Source organism: Fukomys damarensis, unplaced genomic scaffold, assembly GCF_012274545.1.
Source record: "Fukomys damarensis isolate Sample0158 unplaced genomic scaffold, DMR_v1.0_HiC HiC_scaffold_6, whole genome shotgun sequence".
Classification (NCBI taxonomy): Eukaryota; Metazoa; Chordata; class Mammalia; order Rodentia; family Bathyergidae; genus Fukomys; species Fukomys damarensis.
Window position 1 is genome coordinate 32,730,771 of NW_022900918.1, and position 24,323 is coordinate 32,755,093.

The 24,323-nt window shown below is 38.3% G+C and overlaps 2 protein-coding genes and 1 non-coding gene across 7 annotated transcripts in view; 2 read left to right on the forward strand and 1 right to left on the reverse strand.

Annotated features, from left to right (window-relative positions):
• The window catches only part of Ubac2 (UBA domain containing 2), a 157,017-nt gene that overhangs the window by 25,177 nt on the left and 107,517 nt on the right, over positions 1 to 24,323 (forward strand). For 2 of the 4 annotated variants that reach the window (XM_019204606.2, XM_033760959.1), the window contains exons 3-4: positions 2,696 to 2,732; positions 3,756 to 3,865. In XM_019204606.2, coding sequence (XP_019060151.1) covers positions 2,696 to 2,732; positions 3,756 to 3,865 — 147 coding nt within the window. Of the gene's footprint in view, positions 1 to 2,612; positions 2,733 to 3,755; positions 3,866 to 24,323 lie in introns of all 4 variants that reach the window. The other 2 variants (XM_010604598.2, XM_033760961.1) reach the window with 2 other exon arrangements.
• Positions 9,620 to 24,090, reverse strand: Gpr18 (G protein-coupled receptor 18). Of its 2 annotated transcripts, none has more exons than XM_010604597.1 (3): positions 23,546 to 24,090; positions 13,639 to 13,693; positions 9,620 to 10,792 (listed from the first exon to the last, which is right to left on the reverse strand). In XM_010604597.1, the coding sequence occupies exon 3, from the start codon at positions 10,761 to 10,763 to the stop codon at positions 9,756 to 9,758; it is 1,008 nt and encodes a 335-aa protein (XP_010602899.1). In that variant the 5' UTR covers positions 10,764 to 10,792; positions 13,639 to 13,693; positions 23,546 to 24,090; the 3' UTR covers positions 9,620 to 9,755. The 2 variants fall into 2 exon arrangements, with proteins under 2 accessions (XP_010602899.1, XP_010602898.1); XM_010604596.2 differs by lacking the exon at positions 23,546 to 24,090 and adding an exon at positions 17,315 to 17,380.
• Positions 11,553 to 11,743, forward strand: LOC117285145. Its single transcript, XR_004516126.1, has one exon. It is a non-coding gene; the product is annotated as a U2 spliceosomal RNA (small nuclear RNA).

Here is a 24,323-nt window from a genome sequence, read left to right on the forward strand (position 1 = left end):
TTCTTTACTAAACACCACCCTTTATTAAATCCTCAATTATCCATTCTCAGCATAGGATGCAGTTCTCAAACACTGACCCCTTTTCTTCATTGAGGTGTAATTAGTACCATTGCTCAGATTGATGTCACCAAGACCCCATGAAGGTCTTTCAGTTGTTATCTCTATTGTTACTCTCAGAATAGAGAGTTGCTTCTGTATTGTGTCAGTTTGTGTAATACAGTGGTTCTCAACCTTGGCTCCAAAGTATAATCACTTAGAGAAACATTTAAAAAAGATACATACACACACATACACATTTAATACCCAGAGTAAAATCACCCTAGTCCAGCCAAATCAAAGAGGCTGGCAGTGGGGCTCGGGCACCATGTACTTTTTAAAATGGCCTTCAGAGGAGTCCAGTGTGAGGCCAGCCTGGAGCCCAGGGAGGCTGTGCTGTAAGGGATTGTGAGGCCCTCTGGCCCTGGGTTGGGGCCTTCCTGACTTCTAGGGTTAATTTGGATCATCTGGCAGAGCACTACTACTCCCTTGGCATCTGTGCTTTAAAGGTGTCAACATCCACTAAGAACTGTTACAGACTCAAATACATAAGGACACCATATTGTAAGACACAAGCATGCATTAGATCTTTGGATAATGGTAAATGAAGTCAGAGTGTGGCATAGGCCCGAGAGCTTGGGGATGTGAGTTTTCACTTGGACCTGGAATGAATGACTGAATTATCAGCAAAGACAGAAATGTGTTGTGCTTCGGAAGTCATGTGAACTCTAAACCCTCAGGAGTACCGTGGAAGGGCATGGCTGGAGACTAGTCAGGCTTGGATTGGATGAGTTGATAATGGCTTTATTTTGTAATTTCTGATTCTCCCAAATTCTGGCATTAAGACAGAGATAGTATCTTCAGTTTTCTTTAGGTCTTTGTTGGGTCTGAGGCAGTGATCAGCCTTCAGGAGGCATTTATCTTCATGATAGTATATAATAGTTTATTCTTACAGTCAAGTGTTCATGTCCATGAATATGGTCCCAAAACATCAATTATTGAAAACCGTAGCTACTAGTTTTATTTGTTACTAACTGAGAGAAGTTACATGCCCATGCTGGTTGGTCCTGCCTCATCATGGGGCCTTTTCCCCTTGAATCCAGTTGGAGCTTCACCTCGGGCCTGCAGGCAGCTAACCCAGTTCAGCCAGGTGGACAGGTGGAATGGACTCCCGGGCCATCCCGGAGCCAGCCCAGTGCTCTGAATACGCTGAAGGCGGACACTGCCTGGTGTCTTGCTTAAAGCAGAGACACAGAGGAATTATTTCAACAGTGGGCATGGTCAGTTTTCTCCTCTGTATTTCATTTGGCAAGAGAAGAGGTTGGATCACTTTAGAAAGTAAAATACTTTCTCTGTACCTCCTTCTCTTGATCTTAAGATAACGATAGTATTATCAGCATTCATAACAGCATTGTTCACAATAGCCAGGAAGTGGAAACAAGCTAGTGTCTGTCCATCAGCAGGGAAATAAATAAATAAAATGTGGTAAGTACAAACAGTGGAACTTATTCAGCAATGAAAGAGAATGAGATTCTGATACACGCTTCAGCATGAACCTCGAAAGCATTATGTAAAATGAAATAAGTAAGCCAGACACAAAAGGACTAACATTGTATGATTCCACTTATGTGAAGTACTTAAAACAGGCAGATTTGTGGAGACAGAAAGAATGGAGGTACCAGAGGCTGCAGGAGGGAGAATGGGGTGTTAGTGTGTAACGTATGCAGACTTTCTGTCTAGGAAATTAAACATGTTTTGGAACTGGATAATGGTGATGGCCATACAAATTGTGAGTGCTCTTAATGACACTACATTGGACATAGAGAAACATTCAACATGGTAAATTTTATCTTCTATTTTATTAAGATAAAAATTCAAAGGAAATATAGGATTGATTTGTTTTGCCTACATCATAAGGTAATTGTGAGGGGCAGTAAGTTTGGAATGTTCTACAAAGGTCACTGGGATTATCTGTAAAAATTTGGAACTTGCTTAAGACTTGAAAATAGGCTGAGCTCTTTCTTTGTATATTTTCTTACGTGTGTTTTTTACCTAGCCCGAAATTTATTTTTTTAAAAAATGACATTTCTAAATCTAGTAATATATAGTGGCAGTTCTCATAAATTACCTTGTAGTTAGGTACTGTGAAATAGATTGGTTATTAAAATTAAGCTCAGAAATATGTGTTTTTGAGTTTAAGTTGTTTTTCCATTGCCGTTTTGTTTTATTTAGTGGAATAAAACTGAACATTCATTAGCTTCTCATTTCAGCTGATGTATATAATTTTTTTATCTTACAGTTTAAAATTTTTTAACAGAATTTTTTTCTGTTTTAAGAGAATGTTTTCTTCTAAGTAGCAAAGAAACTCTACCATTTGTTCTGTTGTCAGGAGGAATTTTTAGTATGAGAGAATTAAACTTATTTCTCAGAGTCATACATACTTGGTTTCCTTTTTTGTAGCATCATGATTTTGCTTACAGTATAAAAATAACCAGTATAAACAATATATTTGGTAAGGCAGAGAACTGGACAAATTTTTACTCTTATTCATTGTTCATTTTTAAATCCCTGTCTAGATTTGGAGGTTGATATGTGGAAGACTAATTTGCCTTGATTTGAAAGATACTTTCTGCAGTAGTCTACTTATTTATAATTTTAGGATATTTGAAAGAAGATACGGGAGCAGAAAATTTGCAGTAAGTTTTTAATATATTTTGCCTTTGCTACTTAGGTTACAGAGAAGATTTTTTTACTTCCCCCTTCCATTTTAAAACAGATTTTATTGGGCCAGGGATGTAGCTCCGTGGCACTGTGCCTGCCTGGCAAGCACAAGGTCCTAGGTCCTAAGTTTGAACCCTGATAGAAAAAAAAAAAAAAAAGTAAAATAGATTTTTGTTTAGTTAAACTTAGTATATTGTTTATCTTTTTCATTACTTGTTCCTGTATCTGGTATGGGGCACAAACATTAACCAAAATTTTTTTAAAAATTTAAGCCAAAAGCACAATAAAATAATAACATGGTGGTGATGCTATTGAGAATAGATAATATTAGTTGCCAGCAGGTAAAAAATATTTTATTAGGACTTTGACTTTAATCAAATTCTAGTCACTTACTGTATTTTGCCTAATGGTTTGTGTGTCCCTTGTTAAAAATATATCTTACTTTAATTATAATGTCTTCAATATAGCAAAGTTTGCCCTGAAAGAAAAAAAAAAAAAAAAGTAAAATAGATTTTTGTTTAGTTAAACTTAGTATATTGTTTATCTTTTTCATTACTTGTTCCTGTATCTGGTATGGGGCACAAACATTAACCAAAATTTTTTTAAAAATTTAAGCCAAAAGCACAATAAAATAATAACATGGTGGTGATGCTATTGAGAATAGATAATATTAGTTGCCAGCAGGTAAAAAATATTTTATTAGGACTTTGACTTTAATCAAATTCTAGTCACTTACTGTATTTTGCCTAATGGTTTGTGTGTCCCTTGTTAAAAATATATCTTACTTTAATTATAATGTCTTCAATATATTTAGGAAATATGGAAGCTAATGGATTTGAACAGTGTGGTTTTACTCCCCAATTTTAAAAGTCTATTCTAATAAAAACAAATAATCAAAATGCACACACACACACACACACCCAAGGTGGTTCTAGTTAAATAAATGTTTATTTTTGACAACTCATTTATTTCATGTTTTTCCTATTTTTATTCTTTAGTCTTTTTTGCTGGGTTCCTGGGTTTTGTCAGCTTTATTTGACTTCATCCTCGTTGAAGCCGTGCAGTATTCATTTGGTATCGCTGCTGCTAGTAATTTGCCTTCTGGATTGTAAGTAGCTCTTAAAGATTGGCTTAATTTGGAACTCTTAAATATAATTTAAAGCATTATTATTCATGCAAGTCAGTAGAAGAATGTTGTAAAGTTTTGGATGTAGTTAAAAAACCTGTGTACCCTTATATACTCATTGTGTTCTAGAAGCAATCAATTTTACACACACACTTCTTTGTTTGAGCTCTTAAATTCTGTTTTAGAGAATTTTTAATGGATTTGCTATTAGGTCTGAAAGATGGATTGTTTTGTATATTTTTATAGTGATATTTTGTCCTTGTAATTTTAACAACTAATTAAACACAAAAATGAAAGATTTAACTAGATTAAGAAGTAAAATAAATTTGTATAAAGTTAAGTTTCTGAAAAATTTTTTTAAAGCTGCATTTTTATACTTCTATCAAAGGTAAAATGAAGTCAGTGTATAGGTTACAACTTTGTACACAGTATACACATGTGTATGCATTTCCATATTGTGTTGATCTTCTTTAAAAACAAAGAGTTAAGTGTGGTGGTGTATGCCTGTAATCTCAGGAGGCTGAGGCAGGAGAATTGCTATTAGTTTGAGGTCAGCCTGGGCTACAAAGTGAATTCAAGGCTAGCCTGAACTACATAGTGAGACCTTGTCTCAACCAAAACCAAAACCAAACCAAACAAAACAAAAACCCACCCACTAAAAACCCTCCAAAAACAAAAATTGTGTGTTAGTGTGTAAGTTTTTAATCACCTATTAAACCCTTAAGGCATCTCTAAATGAGATATATGAGCCTATGTTTGGGAGTGAGATAATATGAAATACAGATTCTGGATATTTAGAATTCTGTGTCTGCTAGCTTCAGCTTTTTTAAAATTGTAAATACCTAGTTTTGAGAATTGTTAGGCTATTGTATGTATCTGTACTGGATGTATTATATGTTTCTTAATTCAAAATTCACTTGGGATTCTTGTTTTAAAAATGGAGTGTTCTAAGTGCTCAATTCAGCAGCTCATATACTAAAAATGGAGTGTCCTAATAGCTTTTAGTTATATTATTAGTATTTACAGTGTAGTTTGCCTCTTGGGATTATAGTGGGCATCCATGAATGTTGACCTTGAGCTACTTTAAAAATAGATGGTTCTGAATCATACATTAGTGGAGGTAGATAAAGTTCTGTAATCATAATTCCTGCGCAGGTTTTGCTGAGTCTCAGGGCTTGTAATGTACTAGCTGAGAATTATAAGTTGGCTGTTCTGGTCTTATAAACAGTTCAGGCATCAGGAAGAAGTCTGTGTTCATTCAGGAAAGAAGAGCCTTGGTGAATCCTCTCATTTCTCCTGAAACATTTCTCATCCAAGTTAGTTCTTTCTGGTTTTCTGTGAAGCTTCCTGAGTTTTGGAAGAGTGTGTATGTTATGTGTGTTTGCACTGTAGTAACTTGGGAGGGGAGTAGCACAGTTTTTATTACTTATATTGACTTCTTGTCTGATGATGCTTTTGTCACTGCACTTAGAGTCAGATGACCATAGAACCTTTATCTTCATTCATTTCATTACGTTATGAAGTCCAATTAACTGGCACATGAAAAGAGATCTAATTTAGTTTTGAAGTTGGTGGATTTTTGTTTTTACTTATTCTTGAGAGAGAAGCATTTGTCTATTTATTTTTGGTATTGAGGGTCAAACTCGGGACCTTGCACTTGTGAGGCAGTGTGGTACCACTGAGCTAAATCTGGGAGAGAAGTGTTTAAATCTCAGTGTGTACAGAGAGTTGCAACCTTGATTAAACTCCAAAGTTGCAGTTTTTCCTAAATGAAAAGATACTTCTTCTTCTTTTCAAGTCATAAAACATCTTGGTATTTATTTTTAGAATTTTGATGCTTGCACAAATACAGACCTCTTATGTAAATCTTCACTTCAGTAGACTTTGAGCTTTGTAAGTGAAGCTTTTATTGATAGTAGCACAGTTTCAAAGACCCAAGAGAGGAAATTATTCTTAAAGTGCTTTACACTTTGCATTGTTTTTCAATGTTTTGCTTTTGTTTTGGGGGAATCGAACTCGGGCCCTTGCATTTGCAAGGCAGGCTGCGGAACCACTGAGCCACATCCCCAGCCAACTTTGCATTGGCTTTCATATAACATCTTTTTCTTTTCCATCGGTGCCAAATTTATCTGTGCACTCTAAAATGTTTTACTTTGTGCTTAATTATTATTTTATTCACCACTGTTGACACTTCTCTTACAAAGGTCTACAGTAACCACCTAATTTCTTAAGCTACCAGTCATCCTACTTGACCTTCAGTAGCACATTAAATGCTTTTAACCTCTTTTTATTTCCTGAAATCACCAGCTCCCTCAGGTCCCAGCACAAACCTCTCCTGGTCTTATTGACCTTAGTCACTGTCTGCATCTCTCTTCTCAGCTCAGCTTATTCCCAGCAGGGTTTTGTTTGTTTGTATGTTTGTTTTTTGATTATTTCAGCCTCTGCTGTGACTTCATCGACAGTTCACATCCATTGTTTGTTTCTTAGCCCTCTATCCCCAGCCCTTACTACTCTCCTAATCTTTCTACAGTCATGTTTCCTACTGGCTTCTAGATTGCAAACTTGACCTTTAGAAGTTCTTAGGTCTTCTGGTCTCCTGTCTCCCCTTGTCTTCTCTGCCTTTTGGCTTCCTTAGTGATACATTTCCATGGACTTGGTCATCCAAGCTGACAAATCTTTTCCTTATCTGTGGTGTAGGGCACCATTCTTATTAATTCAAAGTCCTAAACAGCTCATTTGTTCATCTTTTTCTCTACTTCCACTAGCATCCCCCTCATCTAATCTCTGATCTTTTTTTTTTTTCCCCTCTGGTCTTTTCTTGTATGAATTTTTATTGTGATTCTCTAGTTTCCTGCCAATTTCAGAGCGTTCTGTACAATGCTGTCAGAAGTTACCTTTCTAAAATACAGGCTTGACTGTGCCAGTCCTTGCTTTTGATATCCTTAAATTCCCATATCCTTCAGAATAAAGGTCAGACTCCTCCCAAATGCCAGCAAGGCTGTCTGAAGTAGTGGGAATGGCAGGGGCTTTGTCATCACAGATTTGAGATTCCAGCTGTGCCACTTACGAGGCATATAAACTCTCGAGCTCGAGCAAGTCGCATCTCTCAAGTTCTATGCTGAGTGCTCCGTGTAGATAACCATCATGTGTCAGTTCAAGGTACTCTGTACTTCACAGCACAGTGGTGAGAGGTAAATAATCTCACTCACACGAAGGTGCTTGCAGTAGATCCTGCTCCTCTCTGTCAGCTTTCTTCTTTTAAGATCTTAGAATCTGACCACCATTCAGTATTTAGTCTTTTCCCCCTAGCAGTCATTGGACTTTAACCTGTTATGTGCAGTATTTATATTCTCATGTCTATTTGGTGTGCTTTTGGCTCCCTTTTGCCTTTTGTCAGGATTCACTGCCCTTTTTATGAATATACAACACTTTCTTAATATTCCTGTTGGTATTTACATTATATTTTTTATAATATCATCATCATCACAATCATATATGCCTTTGATGCCCTCTACCAGTTCTTTGAGGAAGAAGCAAGTTTTACATTATGTATTTATGTCCTTATACTTAGTAATATTGAAGGGATAGTCTTGATTATAGTGAGTCTCAGATCTTTGAACCATACATAGACCTGTTCATCTATTCTTGTAGTGCTTTGCATAGAAATTGTTCCTGACATGTGATGGATATTCATCATTGTTATTTAAATTTAGAAAATATAACCATTGGTTTCAAAGAAGCTCCATTATTAAAAGCCATCTGGGGCCGGGGATTTAGCTCAGTGATTCCAGAGCCTGTCTCACAAGCACAAGGACCTAAGTTCAATCCCCGGTACAAAAAAAAAAAAAGCCATCTGTATATGTATATATGTGTGCATATATATATGCATATATATCCTATGTCTAGTAACCCATGCATGTCACACATCTATCTTTGTACACTGTACTTATTATTTTATTTGCATGTGGGTGTTAGAATTGTAATGCCTCCAGAATAGAATTCTGAATTTTTACATATTGTGTTAAAATATGTCTGATTACAATGCTAAATAATTTTTTCATAAATTGCTTTTAGATCGTATGTAATTTTATTGTGAGAATGATGATAGCATTTTTACTTTATCAAAGTCTTTTGTTGTGCTTTGTGTTTCAAGACTAAACTCTTCTTATAATAAAAACTATTGCAGAGACCTTTCCACTTAATAAGTTGCAGAAGAGTGAATTCATCTAGAGTTGAAAGTAGGCTATAACTATGTATCTTCAATGCTGGGGATCGAACTCAGGGCCTGGTGCATGATGGGCAGACACTCTACCACTGACCTATATACAACACTGTGTGTGTGTGTGTGTGTGTGTGTGTTGTTATCTGTGTGTGTCTACCATAAAACTCCACATTAAATACAGAAGTTATTTCTCTTGTTTTAGTAGTAACTATTCATTTAAGGATATTTATGAATATCTTACTTGGCTATTTAAACTAAAAGTCAAATATTTTTCTTTGCTGAGAAGCAACTGCATCTCAATACTTTGAGTACCTTGACTCTTGTATCTTAGGCAGTTATGACAGTGTTTATATTTAGTAAACCTTTTTACTTTTTACTATTGAAAAATTGAACCTGAAAGGAGAATTAAACTTGGCTTCTAGTCTTGGTTTCTTAGCTGAGCAAGTCATAAAATTTCTTTCACCCTTAGTTTCTTTACATTTCAGGGCAGTTCTAGATCATCTGAGGGATCTTCTAGTGCTAAACTACTATTTTATGATTAGATTAGTTTCTTTTTCTTTTTTTTTAGAATGTGAATGTACCCATGTTAATTCTAGAAATCCCTTTATAAGCAATGCATGTGTTTGGTTCTTAGTCCCATTAGGGAATGATCATGTTAAGAGTGATAAAGGTGATTTAGCAGAGAGGGGATTATAGTTGAATCTTTTCTTTTTTTACTTCCATAGTATTTAGAATGTTAGTTCTATGGATTATAGTTTTCCTTTTCTTTTAGATGGAGAAGTTATTTGGTTTGTTACTTTATGGAAAAGTTAAATAGTCAAGATAGGATAAGCGTATAAGGTCCCTGATAATTGCTACTCGTGCTGTGACATAGAACCTGGAAAGATGTGTCTTTGTAATATAATATTTTTACAAGACGAGCGTGCTCTCAACATTGGAGAAAAGTCTTTCACCGCATAGTAAAACTCTCAGGTCATAGGAGTGAATTGCATTATTGGGCAGAAATAAGATCTTGGGTTTCAATCATAGACTTATGTAGCCTGTTTTCAAAAGAAAATGACTTTATAGTAGTGAAGTACCAATGGGTGTAGGCTTTGCAGGCCCCTCTGCTGCCTGCTGCCAGAAATTTTGCTCTGAACTAGTAATGTGTTGAGTTGAACATAGTTGCTTGTGTAAAAATCTCAGAAATTTGGTGTTTAGAATGTTCAATATTGAATTTAGACTTTCAGTCCTGAGTGTAAATTAGATATAAAAAAGATGCATCTATATGGAAAATAGTTTATTCAAATTATTTTGAGCAGTAACTGGGCTTTTGCTCATGTGAGTCACTTGCACACAGAATTAAATCCAAAATGTTAAGTCAGTTATCTGTGTAGATAAGGTTTGAGTATGAAAACATTTTTGTATTTTTCTGTTAATTTATGAAATGTTTTATATGTTTTTAAATGAAAATAATACAAATTAAAATCAAGATATTGAGTCACGTTGCCACAGTAAGAAGAGGTTTTAAAGGTTGAAAAGCTTTCTTTTTAATGAGTTTTTAGAAGTTTATTTGATAAACTTGATAATATCATGCAGAATCTCCATTAACCCTAGAATATTTGTAAAAATGAATTTTAAAGAGATTGAAGAGAAACAGTTTCCTTCGGTTCATAACATTTCACTATTGATGTTGCTTAGTGACCGTAAACTGCCAGACCGGAAACTGGATCGGAAACTTTTTCTGCGCACACTGCGGAGGTAATTGCGGTATAGCATGACACTGATGACTCGAGCCTGAAATTGTTTGGAAACAATGTAGTAGAGAATCACATCGAGACAGGTGCTGAGGTTCATGAGGAAGGTGGTGAAGGCTCCCCAGGGATTGTAGCTGTTGTCTTCCCCGTCTAGCATCAGGAGGGCGAAACAGGTGTGGAAAGGCGTGAAGCAGATGAGCACCTGTAGCACGAGAGTGATGATGATCCTGATGGACTTCTCCTTGACCTTGGGCTTCAGCTTAGACGTTCTGCCATGGAGGAGACTGTGAATAATGACCAAGTAGCATCCAATCATGATGAACAAAGGGACCAAGAAAAAAAATACCAGTCGCGTGAAGTTCAGCACATTGGCAGCTTTTAAGTGGATGATATCAGAGATCTTCAGGCAGGTAGCTGGGGAGGAGGCTCTGTCTGGGTCATCATAGAGCAGTAGCAGAGGGACAGTGGTTGTCAAGGTCATTATCCAGACTCCTACACATGCGAACACAGCTTTGCATGTGTTTTTCAGTTCTTTGGCATATTTTGGCTGCACAATTGCCATGTATCTGTCTGCGCTAATAAAAGCAAAAAGCCATAGAGCAATGCTTGGGTAAAACACCACAAGAGCCCCAAGAATGTGGCAGAAGTATTCTCCGAATGGCCATTCACCTTTTGCATAGTAAAACATTCTAAAGGGCAGACTCATTATAAATATTAAGTCCAGTAGTGCCACATTCATCATATAGATGGTTACGGTGGTTCTCTTCTTGGTGGTACAACTGAAAACCCATAATGCAGTGACATTAACAAATATTCCGATTATGAAGATACAGCTGTAGAATACAAGGGCTGCAACTTTGTATTCATCTGGATGTGAGCTATTGGAAGGGCCAGGTTGGTCTTGGTTGCTTGGGGTAATCATAGCTTGATGATAGGCATTATACGTAGAAACTGTAAACATAATTAAGAAAAACTGCTTATTAGACTTTTCAGATTAGTAAATTGTAATTTTTTTAATTTTAAGAGCATCTTATGAGGTAACCCAATAAGGAATATGTTCTGTAGAGGTTACTATTATGCATTAATTTACAGTGCATCGTGTATACATTTCACCACTGAGCTGCACCTCAGGCCTGATTTTGTACTCATCTAGTACAATGGCCCGGGGCACAACAGTGCTCTAGCAGAATCACTCATTTTCATTCTCTCTGCTCATTTTCTCCTTCTTCCCAAAGAATATGTTTTCTCTATGATTCTCTTCTGTAGTGTGGAGTTGGATAGCATTCTTTGATTGGACTAATTGGGGCAAAGTCAATCTGGATTTTAAGTCTTATAAAAATGGCTTGCCATTATTTAACACCTTCATTCTATTTACAGATTCAGTTACGAAAATTAGTAATGTTCAAATAATACTTTTTTAATCATTAAATACAATTTCAATAGAAAAATTATATTTTAGAAAACTAACAAAAGAACCACACTGGTTATTAATGGACAGTCCATAAGGGAGCAGAAACGCTTTTTACACCCCTGCATCCTTACTGTCTAGTAAGCACATAGTGGGTACTCAACAAGTAATTACTTACTAAATGAAGGGTGGGTGAATGAAAATTTGAAAAGTTTGATGAGGTAACCCTCAGCATCTATTTGGTTTCTCAGGGAAGACTTTCATAGTTGCCCATTAAACCCCTGTTATTATTTTTAAGTGGCAGTCACTTCGTGGCCTTTGGGCTAAGATCAAGAGTAGTATCTGTTCTTATGACTTTAATATTTAATGCCTCCTCCGATCGAGGACAATGTATGAAATAGATTTTTGGAGCTGAGAGATGGAATAGGAGCTTACTCTGTCCACTCTGGTCATTGACCTGGTATCATGGCACTCCCTGGAATGGTGCACCCACTCGACAGGAATAAATGGTTGCAAAGCTCAGGAAAAAAAATGGCAAACATTTTAGTTCATAGTATTACATCATGTTCTCTTTGAGTTCCCGTAGGTCTAGAAACAGCAGTGTTCTGCATCGAGGTCTACAGATGGAGAGCTGGACCACCAGTGAGCTGTTTTCAGCACACAGTGGGGTGTGCCCAAGGCCAAGGCTGCCAGGTCACTGACTGGTGTCCTGGAAGCTGATCTTGGCCACCTCCATGATACACAGAAAGCAGTGCCTGGAAAAGGTTTCTGCCAGTACAATAACTTGTACTGAAGCATCCGTGCCATCTCTCAAGTTTTAAAAAGGAATATCTAAGAGAAACAGTGCTAAGAAGTCACTTGGCAACTTTATGTATATATAGAAACTAATAAAATCCCATCACCCAGAAAATGTGTCCATTTCAAGTGGAAAAGTACTTAGCTGTGATTGTAAATATCATTGACCTCCTGACATGAAACTTCCCTTGCCCACGATGCAACAGCTGGCAGAAATTTTAAAACTAGCCTTGCTACAAAGAGGTGGGCCTTTTTTGGGGTACCAGGAATTGAACTTGGGTCCTTGTGCTTGCAAGGCAGGAAGCCAAACCACTAAGCTAAATCCCTGGCCCCATAGAGGTGGACCTTTGAGTCATCTCCTGGAAATGTGGTGGTATTAGAAAAGTACCCCTCAAAAACGTCACTTTGTAGAACTACTTGTCTCTAGTTCAACCCTGATCTCTCTTTAGTGAGGATTATGGGGGAGATTAGCAGCCTGTCATCGATGGCATCATGGGCTCTTGGTAAAGATTAATTTGAGAAATTGCTGTGGACAAACAAAAGAAGTTTATTCCCTCCTGCTCTTTTCCTTCCTTCTTTCCTGACTTTCTTCCTTCCTGATTTCCTAAACTAGTTTGTCAGCTTTTTGGGTTAAATATGATTTTGAAATAGAATTCTGTATATATATTAAAACCTATATTAGATTTTTCCAAATATTGATGTAACTAGATACTAATTTCTATTAATGAGAAAAGTACTATCCAGAAAAATTCGAACTTTCAGTATCATACATTTAAATATTAAATTTATTTTTAAATCTCAGTGAATTTATAAACAGTAGCAATTATAATGTAAGAAATTTTGTTTTGTTTTTTTTTTCACCTATCTCCTACTCTCATAAATTTCTGTGCTTACAAACTGTCATAAGTAAACCTTCCCCCATTTGGGTTCAGGCTGCTTTTATGTAATCCATTTATCATCAAAAGTTGTATTCATTTGCTTCAGTTTGAAAAAAACAGTGAGAGATGCATGCATGTGTCTTAAAGGCATTATAGTATAATGGTGCTGTGCAAATACAAAATTGTTTTGGATAAGTGTTAAAGGAGTGTTTTTCAAGTTAACTCCATAAAGCTTTAGATTTCTTGATTATCTTGAATTACTCTTTTTTTTTTTCCATTTAGTTTATTGGTACATTTAAAGCAAACAATACAGTTACATGTATCATTGGGACCTTGTACCTTTACATGATATGTCTTGGTTCTTGTTTTTCCCCATCCCCCTGCCCTCCCTTCATAGGCTTAACCCTTCCCTAGAGTTACTCTTTTCTTAAAAACAGTTACTTTTATAAACAGTATAATTAAAATCATGTGGCAAAGACACCTGAATATATTTATGATTTATCACATCAGTATTTCCTGAATTTGAAAAAAACTGCATTTACACTTAGTGTAAAATAATATTAAAAATGCAAAATCATAGTAATGGGAAAATGATAACCTATTTCAGTCTTTTACCAATATAGTTTCTGTAATATTAAAAATTAAGTAAACTGATGCTGAGTAAGTAAAGCATTACTTTTGATACTGATCTACAAAGTCAATTTAATGTTGCTTACCTCCTGCTGGTCAGAGGGCTGTTGTAGAAGTGAGCATTTTCTGGTATCTCCAGTTCTACAAAAGAGACATTTTTTAGTTGCTGGTGTTAAAATATCTCTGTCTGGAAATGGTGTATTTCAGAAAGGCTGCATTTCTTTTGTGTTTCACTGGCTCGTTGCTTTAACAGGATGTTTCAAAGGTAGGCCTTGCTGGAGGAGTTGGCCGTAATTGCTTCTCTCTCTTTCAGGAAGTGCTCTTTGAAATAAGCCTTTTCAATTTACAACTTTACCCTGGATGTGGTTTTTCTCTTTCACAAGTAATTTGTTTATGAAGTCATGCTTAACATAAGCTTCTCTTGAAATGATGGCAAATATTTAAGACAGTCATATGAAAAGGAGAAATTTTTCTTCAGTTAACTATTTACTTTGATGCTTTAAAGTCTGCATCGTTTATTGAATGAGAAGAGTTGATGTTGAGTAGAACAGGGTTCAAAGCTTATTTACTTTCTAAGCTGTGTGACTTTATTTAAGTATTTAACCACCCTGGGCCTTTGTTCCTCCTTAGTTTCTGTACAATTAAAGCAGATAAACCCATGTGATGCGATTGTGAAGATACTCATTCAGAAGAATCCTAAGTTCTTAACAAAGCACCTGGGCACTTAAGTGCTCCTAAGCAGCAAAGTACCTATGGGTACCTCTTATTCTACCACGTTCCTAAAATTATAGAGCATCCCGTTTTTACTATTTAACCATTGCTAAATAGTTACAATCAGATCTTCAATTCTTTCTTTCCATATTTAGTTACCTACTTTAGTTTTATTTTGTAAGTCCTCAAGGCTTTGTGTCCCCTTTAAATCAGATGGAAATCTAGAAATAATTTCCTTTACATTAAGATCTCTTCAAATCTTTTTTATTTTCCCCAGTGCTGGGGATAGAACTTAGGACCTTGTGCTTGTAAGGCAGGCAGTGGTACCACTGAGCTAAATCCCAGGCCCTAGATCTCTTCAAATCTTAACAGAAAGAAATCTGGAAATCTTCATATGGAATAATTTACACATTAGGAGTGTTTAAACCTAAAAACTGAAATGAAACCAAGAGGAAGGGAAGTGAGCAACCCATACCATTGCCTAATTATATTCATGTTTAAGCTTTCCCTTTTCTTTAAAAAAAATCTCATTTGCTTGTCCTACAATTTAAATTATCTTTTGATTCAGTTATGCCCGATTTGTCAACTTTTAAAATTCACCTTCATTTAACTTCATTTGTGTTTTTAAGAATTTTACAGCCCATGTTTGTTCTTTTTTAAGCAAAATGATAGTAACTCTGTGCCTCACCAAAGTCACTTTAGTCTTTGCCTTTGGTGATAAAGTAATCATTGACTATGGTAGCCTGTCATCATAGTGGGTTTTAGGAGCTTTGGCAACAACCGTAGTTTCCTCTGTGAATGAGGACACGGAGGACCGCATAGGGCCACAGAGGGCCACTGACTTGCCAGAGAGCTCAGAGAGAACAGCTGTTCAGGAGCTCAGCGCCCTCCCCGTTCCCCCACCAGTGTGATAACTTTTTACAGGGTAACTGCCCTGGTTCATTGGCTAGATCTGACTCCATTACTGTACTATATCCATCAGTTTCTCATAATTGGTGTTACGTTTCATACCCTGCACAGGAGTGTGACATTTCAGCTGGACAGAAACCTCTCCTCTGTAGACCAGTGGGTTCTTTGCTTTACTTCACAGAGCCTGTGACATGTTTTCTGAAATTAAGTGTTGATTAGCTTCCTCTGTGCTATTAAAATCAACAGATGCTGGGCTGGGGATTTAGGTCAGTGGTTCTACCACCTACCTTGCAAGCGCAAGGTCCCGAGTTCAATCCCTGGTACCCAAAAAACAAAAACAAAACACCAACAGATGCAGTGATGATATCTTCCCATTAAGCCTTGCGCCCCGTCCTATACGTGACATTATTTCTGAATTGCCAGTTTCTCAGAGAGAGGAGTCTCAGGCATATGAGGAGATCTCCGAAGTCCTGGCTTAAGGTTGCGATCCGCTTTCCCTCCTTTCCATCTTATTGTTTCATCCAGAATGGGACCTCTTACAGATCCTCTTCGGCCTCATGCGTGCTGTCCCCCACCTGGAGCTCTCCTTCCCGCTGTGCTCCTACGTCACAGCTGCCCCTCTTGGAAGCATCCTCTGCCCTCCAAAGCTGGGCTGGCCATCCCTTAGCAGTGGCTGCTCACCCCAGTGATGGTGCGTGTGCATTGCTGTTGCACACTGACTTGCCTCTTTTGCTTCAGTACATCACAGTCCTCGAGAGCTGGCATTGGTGGAACACGTGTGGTAGAGGGGCATTTAATGTTGATTGAGTATGTGAACAAGCAGGTGAACCAGTGAAGAGGTTGGGGGTGTAATGGCCAAGTTCCTGAGCCCAGTGTGAGCGGCAGGGACACTGAGCAGTGTGTGAGATGTAGAGACATAGACGAAGGTCTGGGATAGGAGTGGCCCCATCCCCCCGCACCCTGCAGCCTTAAATACTTTTTTCTCTGCTCTTCCTGGCTCTTCGTCATGATTTTATATTGGGAAAGAATTACAGCCCCCCCAAATCCCCCACACCATTTACAGCAAGTAAACCCTGAATCCAGGATTAAACTTTTATAACGTCTGGTTTTCTTCTTTAGTACTTGATCTTATTGAATTTTATATTCAAACACAAGAACTTCAGGAAGCATTCCTGCAGCTTTAATTTCCTCACTTATGCAAGCAAAAGAGCATTTTTAGACCTTTCCAAAATGAGATCGCACATATTCCTAGAGACTGCAGGTTTCCCCTCACTTTATGAAAGAATCTGTTTTAGCTCTGGTTTTGTGTTCTGGTTTACATGTTAAAAACTCTGAGTGCATTTTGATTTCAACATGAAAGTCCAGTTGTTGAGTGACTATAACCTGACTCAGATAAGCCAATTTTATAATTATTAGGAAGGATATACTTAGTGGATTTAGACAACAAATCCCCATTGTAAAGCATGCTCTGGGTCAGAGGCTTGTCTGTGCCACAGGTAAAATAGTATATCCTGTTCTTAATTAACATAGTTCCCCAACCGTAGCAAGCCTGAGGGTGCCTTACCTTTCTTGCCTCCCACCAGTATTGTGACCAGGGGAAGGCTGTAGTATAGTAGTGTTCCCCTGTCCCAGCATGGAGACAGTCAGCAGCAGGTCTGGAGCTAGACAGCCAGTCCCCAGGGAGAGCAGCAGGAGTATAACAGCAGGAGTGTCTCATGTGGCCCTAACACTCTCCAGTTTGGTATTTTGTTACCTTGTCCCCTGCTTCTCCCTTTCTCAGACTTCTGTCTAAACTGTTCTTTTAGGGTGGGGAGAATAGAAGTAGGGTAAGGGGATTTGTTGAATACTAGGAGTTTCTAGATAAAGATGGAGAAGCTATTTATCTAAATGTGTGTGTGTTTAATCCCAACAATTTAGAGCAATAATCTTATAACCAAGTTAGTATCAACCTTTTTATTTAATTTTCTAAATTGCATTATAAATTTAGCATTCTCGAATTCCTTTGGCAACTTTTATGGATGTGTTAATTAATTACTTCATAGCCAACGACTTGAACCCAGATTTGGCCATGTATGTCGTAGACAAGCCTAATGAAAATAGAACTAAAGAAGCAAAAAAAGTGGGAATTAAGAGAGGCGTTACCTTAAAGATTCTGTCATAAGAAGATCCTCATAGGAAGATTCCCATATGGCGGTTAATCAGTCCTGGAGCCACTGAAGTCCTACGGACCCAGGCCAAGAATTCACAGTGGGACAATTGCCCTAACGGAACTGTTGTCAAAGGGCTCACAGCAGCTGACTTAGAATTCTGGTTATTGTGATTTCCATGACCTTATAACTGCAAATTCAGGTCTCACAGTTAAAGTGGGTGTGCTGGAGATGACTCTATAGGGAGAAAGCTAATGTGAGGAGATAGCAGATCAAAAGAACAAGGCCCTGTGGAGGGCCCTAGTGTGGATCATCCGTGTCCCCCAGAGGCGTAGGTATCACAGGCTGTGTCCTCAGCCTGGTGCTGTGAAGATGGTGGGAACCTTAAGCCGGGGTGCCTGGTAGGAAGATTTAGGTCATGGAGGGCATGTTTTCTGAGGACTGCTGGTTTCCTCCTCTCTCTGTTTCATTCTCAGCCATGATGTGAACACCGTGAGGCCTCCTGGCCACTAAGTCACTCCAGCACACTTTCCCTGCCCTGACGTGATCCCGCCATAGGCCCAAAGCAACAGGGCCTGCAGGTCATAAACCCAAATAAACCTTCACACAATAGGTTGACTAATCTCAGGTATTAGTTATGTCAAGGGGAAAGTACTGGCACCAAAAGGATTGGTAAAGAAGTAGAAGGTATGTTATCAGGTGACTCAGATGTAAACCTACATTCATTCCAGTGTGTGTGAGGTTGATTCTGAGGGCTTTTGTATAGAACCATCTGTATAGTTAAAGTAACCCCTTAACTGTGAAGTTTTAGATTTAGAGTAAGTTATTTAGGATTTTAAAATTATCTCTTCGTTTGTTTCTATCTGTATTATCAAAGGTAATGGAGGTGAATTATCATCCGATAAGGGTTCTAAATCCTTTAAGAGCTTTATCTAGCTCAGTCTTCAAGCTGAGCCCAAAGTATGTTTATGTTGAGCACTCAGAGTATACTGCAGATGGTGTGACCCAGGGATATTTTTTCATGATTCTCAGATCATGTGCTCTTTTCTTTTCTCTCTCTCTCTTTTTTTTTTTTGTACTGGGAATTGAATTTAGGACCTTGTGCTTGTGCGGCAGGTGGTGGAACCACTGAGCTAAATTTCTGGCCCCCATGTGTTCTTTTCTTACGGCAAATCATAGCATTATATTTTGTTTTAGTGAGTTTTGTTGAGGTTGGTCATCAGCAATAACAATTTGACCTGTAGCAAACAATCTCAAGGGGGGATAGAACCTCCCCCCGGTTTGTTTTGTCACCAATGAGTTCATATTCCCAAGGAATGGCTTTGTAGCTGGATTCTGTCGACCTGTGGGTGCTATTGGTCATAGAAAGGTCTCTGCCATTCAGGGAGCTGGAGACTTGAATAAGCAAGCACTCAAAGGTGTACAGATCAAATGGCCAGTGAAGATGTGTGCCTGCTCAGCTTCATTTGTAATCAGGGAAATGAAAGCTAAAATCACAAGAAGGCTTTATTCATCCACCAAAATGCTGACAACAACAAAATCTGAAAAAGTAAAGTGTTGACAAGGCCATTGAGCAATGGGGAGCTCTTGTGCATTTCTGGTGGGAGCTTAAATAAGGAAAAGTTTGTTATTAAGTACTAAAATGAAGGTTTGTGTGTTCTTGTGCACCAGGAGACATAGACAAGAACGTTCATAGTAGCATTATTTATAATAGCCTCAAATTAGGAACAACTTAGTGTTTAACAGCAATAGAATGAATAAATGAGTTGTGTAGACATAGAAAGGAGTGCTGCTCACAATAGAAAATAAATGATATACAAGGCAGATATACCAATGTGGATGAATCTCCTTAATTTTTAAAAAAGCTAGACATGAAGGAATTCATAGTGGATGATGACATTTATATGAATTTCAAGAAGCAGGCCATACCTAAATATGTAGGTGTTCACTCTTAGGTGGTCACATCATTTTGTAGTAATAATAAGGAGGGGGAAATGACCATATTACCAAAAACAAACTAGAGTCAGTATGATCCCCATCAAGAAACCAATGACATTGTCACAGAACTATAATAAACAACACTATAATTCATACAGAGACGAAAGACCTAGAGTAGCCAAAACAATCTTGCGCAAAAGAGCAATCCTATTCCTGATTTTAAAATATCTTACAAAGCCATAGTAATAAAAACAGGATAGTACTGGCACAAAAATAGATACATAGCTGGGGATTTAGCTCAGTGGTTCCACCGCCTGCCTTGCAAACGCAAGGACCTGAGTTTGATCCCTAGTACCCCCCCAAAAAAAAGACAATTAGGATAGAGGACAGAGAAACAAACATGTATAACAACAGCCGCCTGGTTCTTGATTGAAGAGGCCAAAATCATATGTTGGATAAAAGATAGCCTCTTTAATAAATAGTGCTAGGAAAACTGTACATCCATTTGTAGAAGACTAAAACCACATCCCACCTTTCCCTGTGTACAAAAATCAATTTGAAATGGATCAAAGGACCTAGGGAGAAGACCCAAAACTTTGAAACTCCTAGAAAAAATTGAAGTCATAGGCACAGGTAAAGGTTTTCTGAATAGGACTTTATTAGCCCAGGAAATAATAGCAAGGATCAACAAATAAGTTTACATCAATTTTAAAAGCTTCTTTACAGCAAAAGAAATAGTCAGCAGAGGGAAAAAATAGCCTACTGAGTGCGAGAAAAATCTTTGCTAGGTGCTCTTCTGACAGAGGATGGATATCTGGAATATATGAAGAGCTCAGAACACTTAACCAACAAACAGACACAACCCAAATAGCTCGATCCCTAAATGGGCAAATGAATTAACAGATACTTCTGAAAAGAAGTACAAATGACTGATTAGTATATGAAAAAATGTTAAGTACCTCTAGCCATCAGGGAAATGCAAATCAATACTACACTAGGATTCCATCTCAACCCAGTCAGATTAGTAGTTATCCAAAATATCAAAACAAAACAAAACAATAAATGTTGGTGAGGATATTGGGGGGGGCTCTTCTACACTATTGATGGGACTATAGATTAGCACAGCCATTACGGAAATCAATATGGATGTTTCTGTAAACACTAAAAATAGAGCTAGCAATTGATTTGGTGATCCAGTACTCCTCATGTTACCATAAGAATTGAAGTTAGCACCGTGGAGATACCTGCACACTTACGTTTATTGTACAATTCGTAATAGCTAAGCTATGGAGACAGCTAGGTGCCCATCAGTTGATGAATGCATAAAGAAAATGTGGCATATATACACAATAGAATATTATTCAGCCATAAAAAAGAACAAAATCATGTCATGTGCAGGAAAATGGACTGGAAACCATCAGGTTAAGTGAAATAGGCAGACCCAGAAAGCCAAATATCACATTTCTTTCATATGAAGAATCTAGGGGAGAAGAGAGAGGCAGAAAGAAACAACACAAAAATAGAAAGGACACTGTTAGAGGAAGAGGTGACAAAAGGCGAAGGTTGATAGGAAGGGAATGATCAATATGCAGGTTCAGATATGCCAAAATGAAGCCCTTTAGTGCATACCCAGTATACTTAGTTTAATTAAAAATTTTTGAAGCATGGTAATTGTGGGGGAAGATAAAATCAGAGGAATACTTCCCCCAGAGGAAGGAACTCCAGACATCTGCTTGGAAGACCTTGCAACTGTGTCTTTCTTTGTTACTCTGGCCATGTGGGACCCAAGGAGCTCAAGAAGCAAGGGTAAGAAACCTGTGGAATGAGCAGCCTTGGGGCAGTAGTGGTTTCTGTTGAGGCTTCCTATAAGGGGAGCTCGGGCGACTCCTGGCTTGACTCCATTCCAAGGTTTCCATTAGCAGGACTGAGGAGGAGGCCAGGGCCCCAGAGCGAGTCAGGGGAAGGATGGAAAGAAAGCCGTACATTTTTCAGCCTGCCACACTACATGCCGTGTGTTATATTTCATATTCAAAAAGGCTATTTAAAGAAAGCTTGGGCTTTGGAGTTAGCAGAAACTGAGTGTGCTTGAAGCTGTTTCCATGAGTAATTTTTATACCACCTGGAATCTCAGTTTGTGAATTGCCTCATCCCTCAAGGCTGTGTCCAGTATGTGCTTAGACACCAAATGCTAGTTCTCTTTGTCACTGATCCATCAGAAGCATCTCCTTTTCCTTGCAGCATATTTAAAATGTTCTTGTCCTTCACTGGGGCTGGGTAGCTCTGCTGCAGCCCTGCGTGTGCCACTGACGAACGCACTGATTGTCTCAGAAGCTGGCTCGTTTCTCTTGCCATCACTCCCAACTGGAAGGAAGGGGAGCTTGGCAGAGACCATTTCTAAGGGGCCTTCCACGTCCAGCCTTTAGAATTTGAAGGGATTCCTCTCATCACCTCTTTCCACTGCAGTATTTTATCTTTCTTCGCCTTCTGAATTTCTGGGACTGTAGTTGAGAGCAGGTGGGATGGTAACTGGGCAAACTTTAATGTGTCCTGGACTGAGTGATTGTGCTTCTTCGAAACTCAGAGCCCCCAGTGCGAGTTCTTCCTGTCATCATTTGTCTTACATTATGCTGTTGCTTTTTAATGTGTGTGGTTTTACCTCATTTTTACTTTTAAGTCATCCTCTTGGAGACACTGCAGTAAGCCTACAAAGGAAGACAAAAACCTGTGCATGCTTTTTTTGTTTTGTTTTCTTGAAAGTAAACTACTGATCAGGTTATTCAGGAGAGCTATTTAACAGAGCTATGCCTTTTATGTTTATAAAAACCCTAGCACCAGTGACAGGTGAGTTGAACTTTGGCTGCAGTGTTATCTCTTATTGCTAATACTTTTTATACAGATGTTCCTCATGAGACATTTATGACTTTCAGCTCATGTAGCCCCTGCCTACCAGCAAGCCATGCAGTCTAAATAGGATCCTAGCAAAAAAGGAAAGGAAGTAGTGGGTAGTGCCACCCTCCAAGACTTATGAGGTGGCTTGCTTGGTCCTGTTTCTCTTTGTGTGTGGGAGGAGGGACTGTCCCTGCCTCTGGTTTGGGGTTTTATTTTTCTAACATTAATGTCACATTTTATTTGATTTATAATCACAGGTTTTAGAACTAGGGTGTTGAGGTAGGTATCTGTGACATCTTTTTTTTTTTAAGGCAGAGTCTTGGTTTATAGTGCAGGCTGGCTTTGAATTCACTACGTAGCCCAAACTCTCAGCGGTTCTCCTGCCTCAGCCTCCCAAGTGCAAGGATTACAGGTGTGTGCCACCACACCCGGCTGACATCTCTCTTCTGCAGTTGAATGGTTGCACTCTCAGCTCTTGTGTCCATCTCATTTGATGTATGACTTGCTGGCATAGGCCAGGCACATCGCTCCATGTGTACTTGACTGCACAGCTCAGCAAGTAGCTTGGGGATCCCATTAGTGTTTGCGTTTCTCTGTAAGAAAGTGATGTCATGTCCAAATAAAACTTTAATATTCATATATTCAGATTGGATGGCTAATGTTTTCAGGTAGAAATGGTCATAAAGACATCAATGAAAGCATGAGGCAAAAACAGAAATAAGGTCCACCAGGACTGGCTGTTTGGCCTTAAGGGGAAAGTGTTTGGGCAAGGCAAAAAGATTTTGTGTCAGAGAAGTTAACTGCTATTTATTTAATGTAGGAGTGCATATATGGTTAAAATAAATAATGTGGTTAAATTGGACATAAAACTTTTGGTTCCTTGTCTGTTACCTAGTTTTGCATACTGACTGATATTTCAGCCTACTTTGATGTAAATACTGTGCTATTACTGCCACCTACAGATATGTGGTGGGACTTGGAGCTCTTCACCTTTACCAGATTTGAAGTCTTATTAAAATTCCTATTCCTCTAAAATATTTTAGTTTATAGATTATTTCCACTCTTCTTGGAGGCACTCTTGTCTTTTTTAGAGAAAAGTTCTCCTGGATAGGACTGGGTCAGGGCCTTGAGAAGATTCCATTTTTCATACTATTTGTGCCTGATATTCTATTAAGAGTTAAACATATGGGCTGGGGATTTAGCTCAGTGGTTCTGCTGCCTGCCTCACAAGCCTAAGGACCTGAGTTAGATCCCTGGTACACCCCCAAAAAAGAGTTAAACATAAATGTGGAATTGGACCAGTGTTGGCATGTTTAAACATAAATCCACCCATCCATCTCTGTATCTCTGTAAAATCTCCTTTATATTGGAAGTTCAGTGTCGTTACGTCCATTCTTACTGTTCTGCAGCGATCTCCAGAACCTCTTTGGTCTCCGCAAACTGAAAAGCTGGACCCATGGAACAACTGTGCCTTCTTCCCCTTCTGTTTCTCTGGCCTCGTCCTCACAAATGTGACCATTTCAGCTCCTCATAAAGGTGGAGTCACGCAGGATTTGTCCTTTTGTGATGTTTTATTGCACCTAGCCTAAAATCCTGAGTCCATGCATGTTACATCATATGTCAGAATCTCCCTTTTTCAGCATGAATACTATTCACTGTATGTACGGACCACATTTTGTTGATCCAAGGACATCTGGGTTGGTTTTTGTGAGTAGTGCTGCTATGAACATGTGCACCTCTCTGGGACCCAGCTTCCGATTTTGGGGGTTTATATCAAAAGTGGAATTGCTGGACCATGTGGTAATTCTGGTTTTAATCTTTGAAGACTCATGATACTGTTTTTCATAGCAGCTGAACCATTTCACATTCCCACCAATGCACGACAGCTCCAGTTTCTGTATCAAGCACGTCTTGCTTCTCCCTCTTCCTCTGTCTTCCCTCCCTCCCTCCCTCCTTCCATTCTCATTTCATTCATTTCACGATGTGAGGTGGTATTTCACTGTGATTTTGATTTCCATTTCCCTAATGATGAGTGACGTAGAACAGCTTTTCACGTGCTCGTTGGCCATTTGTTATTATCTTTGGGGAAATGTCTGTAATGTCTATTCAAGTCCTTTGTCTTTTTTTTTTTTTTTTTTTTTTTTTTTTTTTTTTTTTTTTTTTTTTTTTTTTTTTTT

Coding starts and splice junctions, on each gene's coding strand:
- Gpr18 (XM_010604597.1), bottom strand. CDS start 10,763: ATGATTACCCCAAGCAACCAAGACCAACCTGGCCCTTCCAATAGCTCA.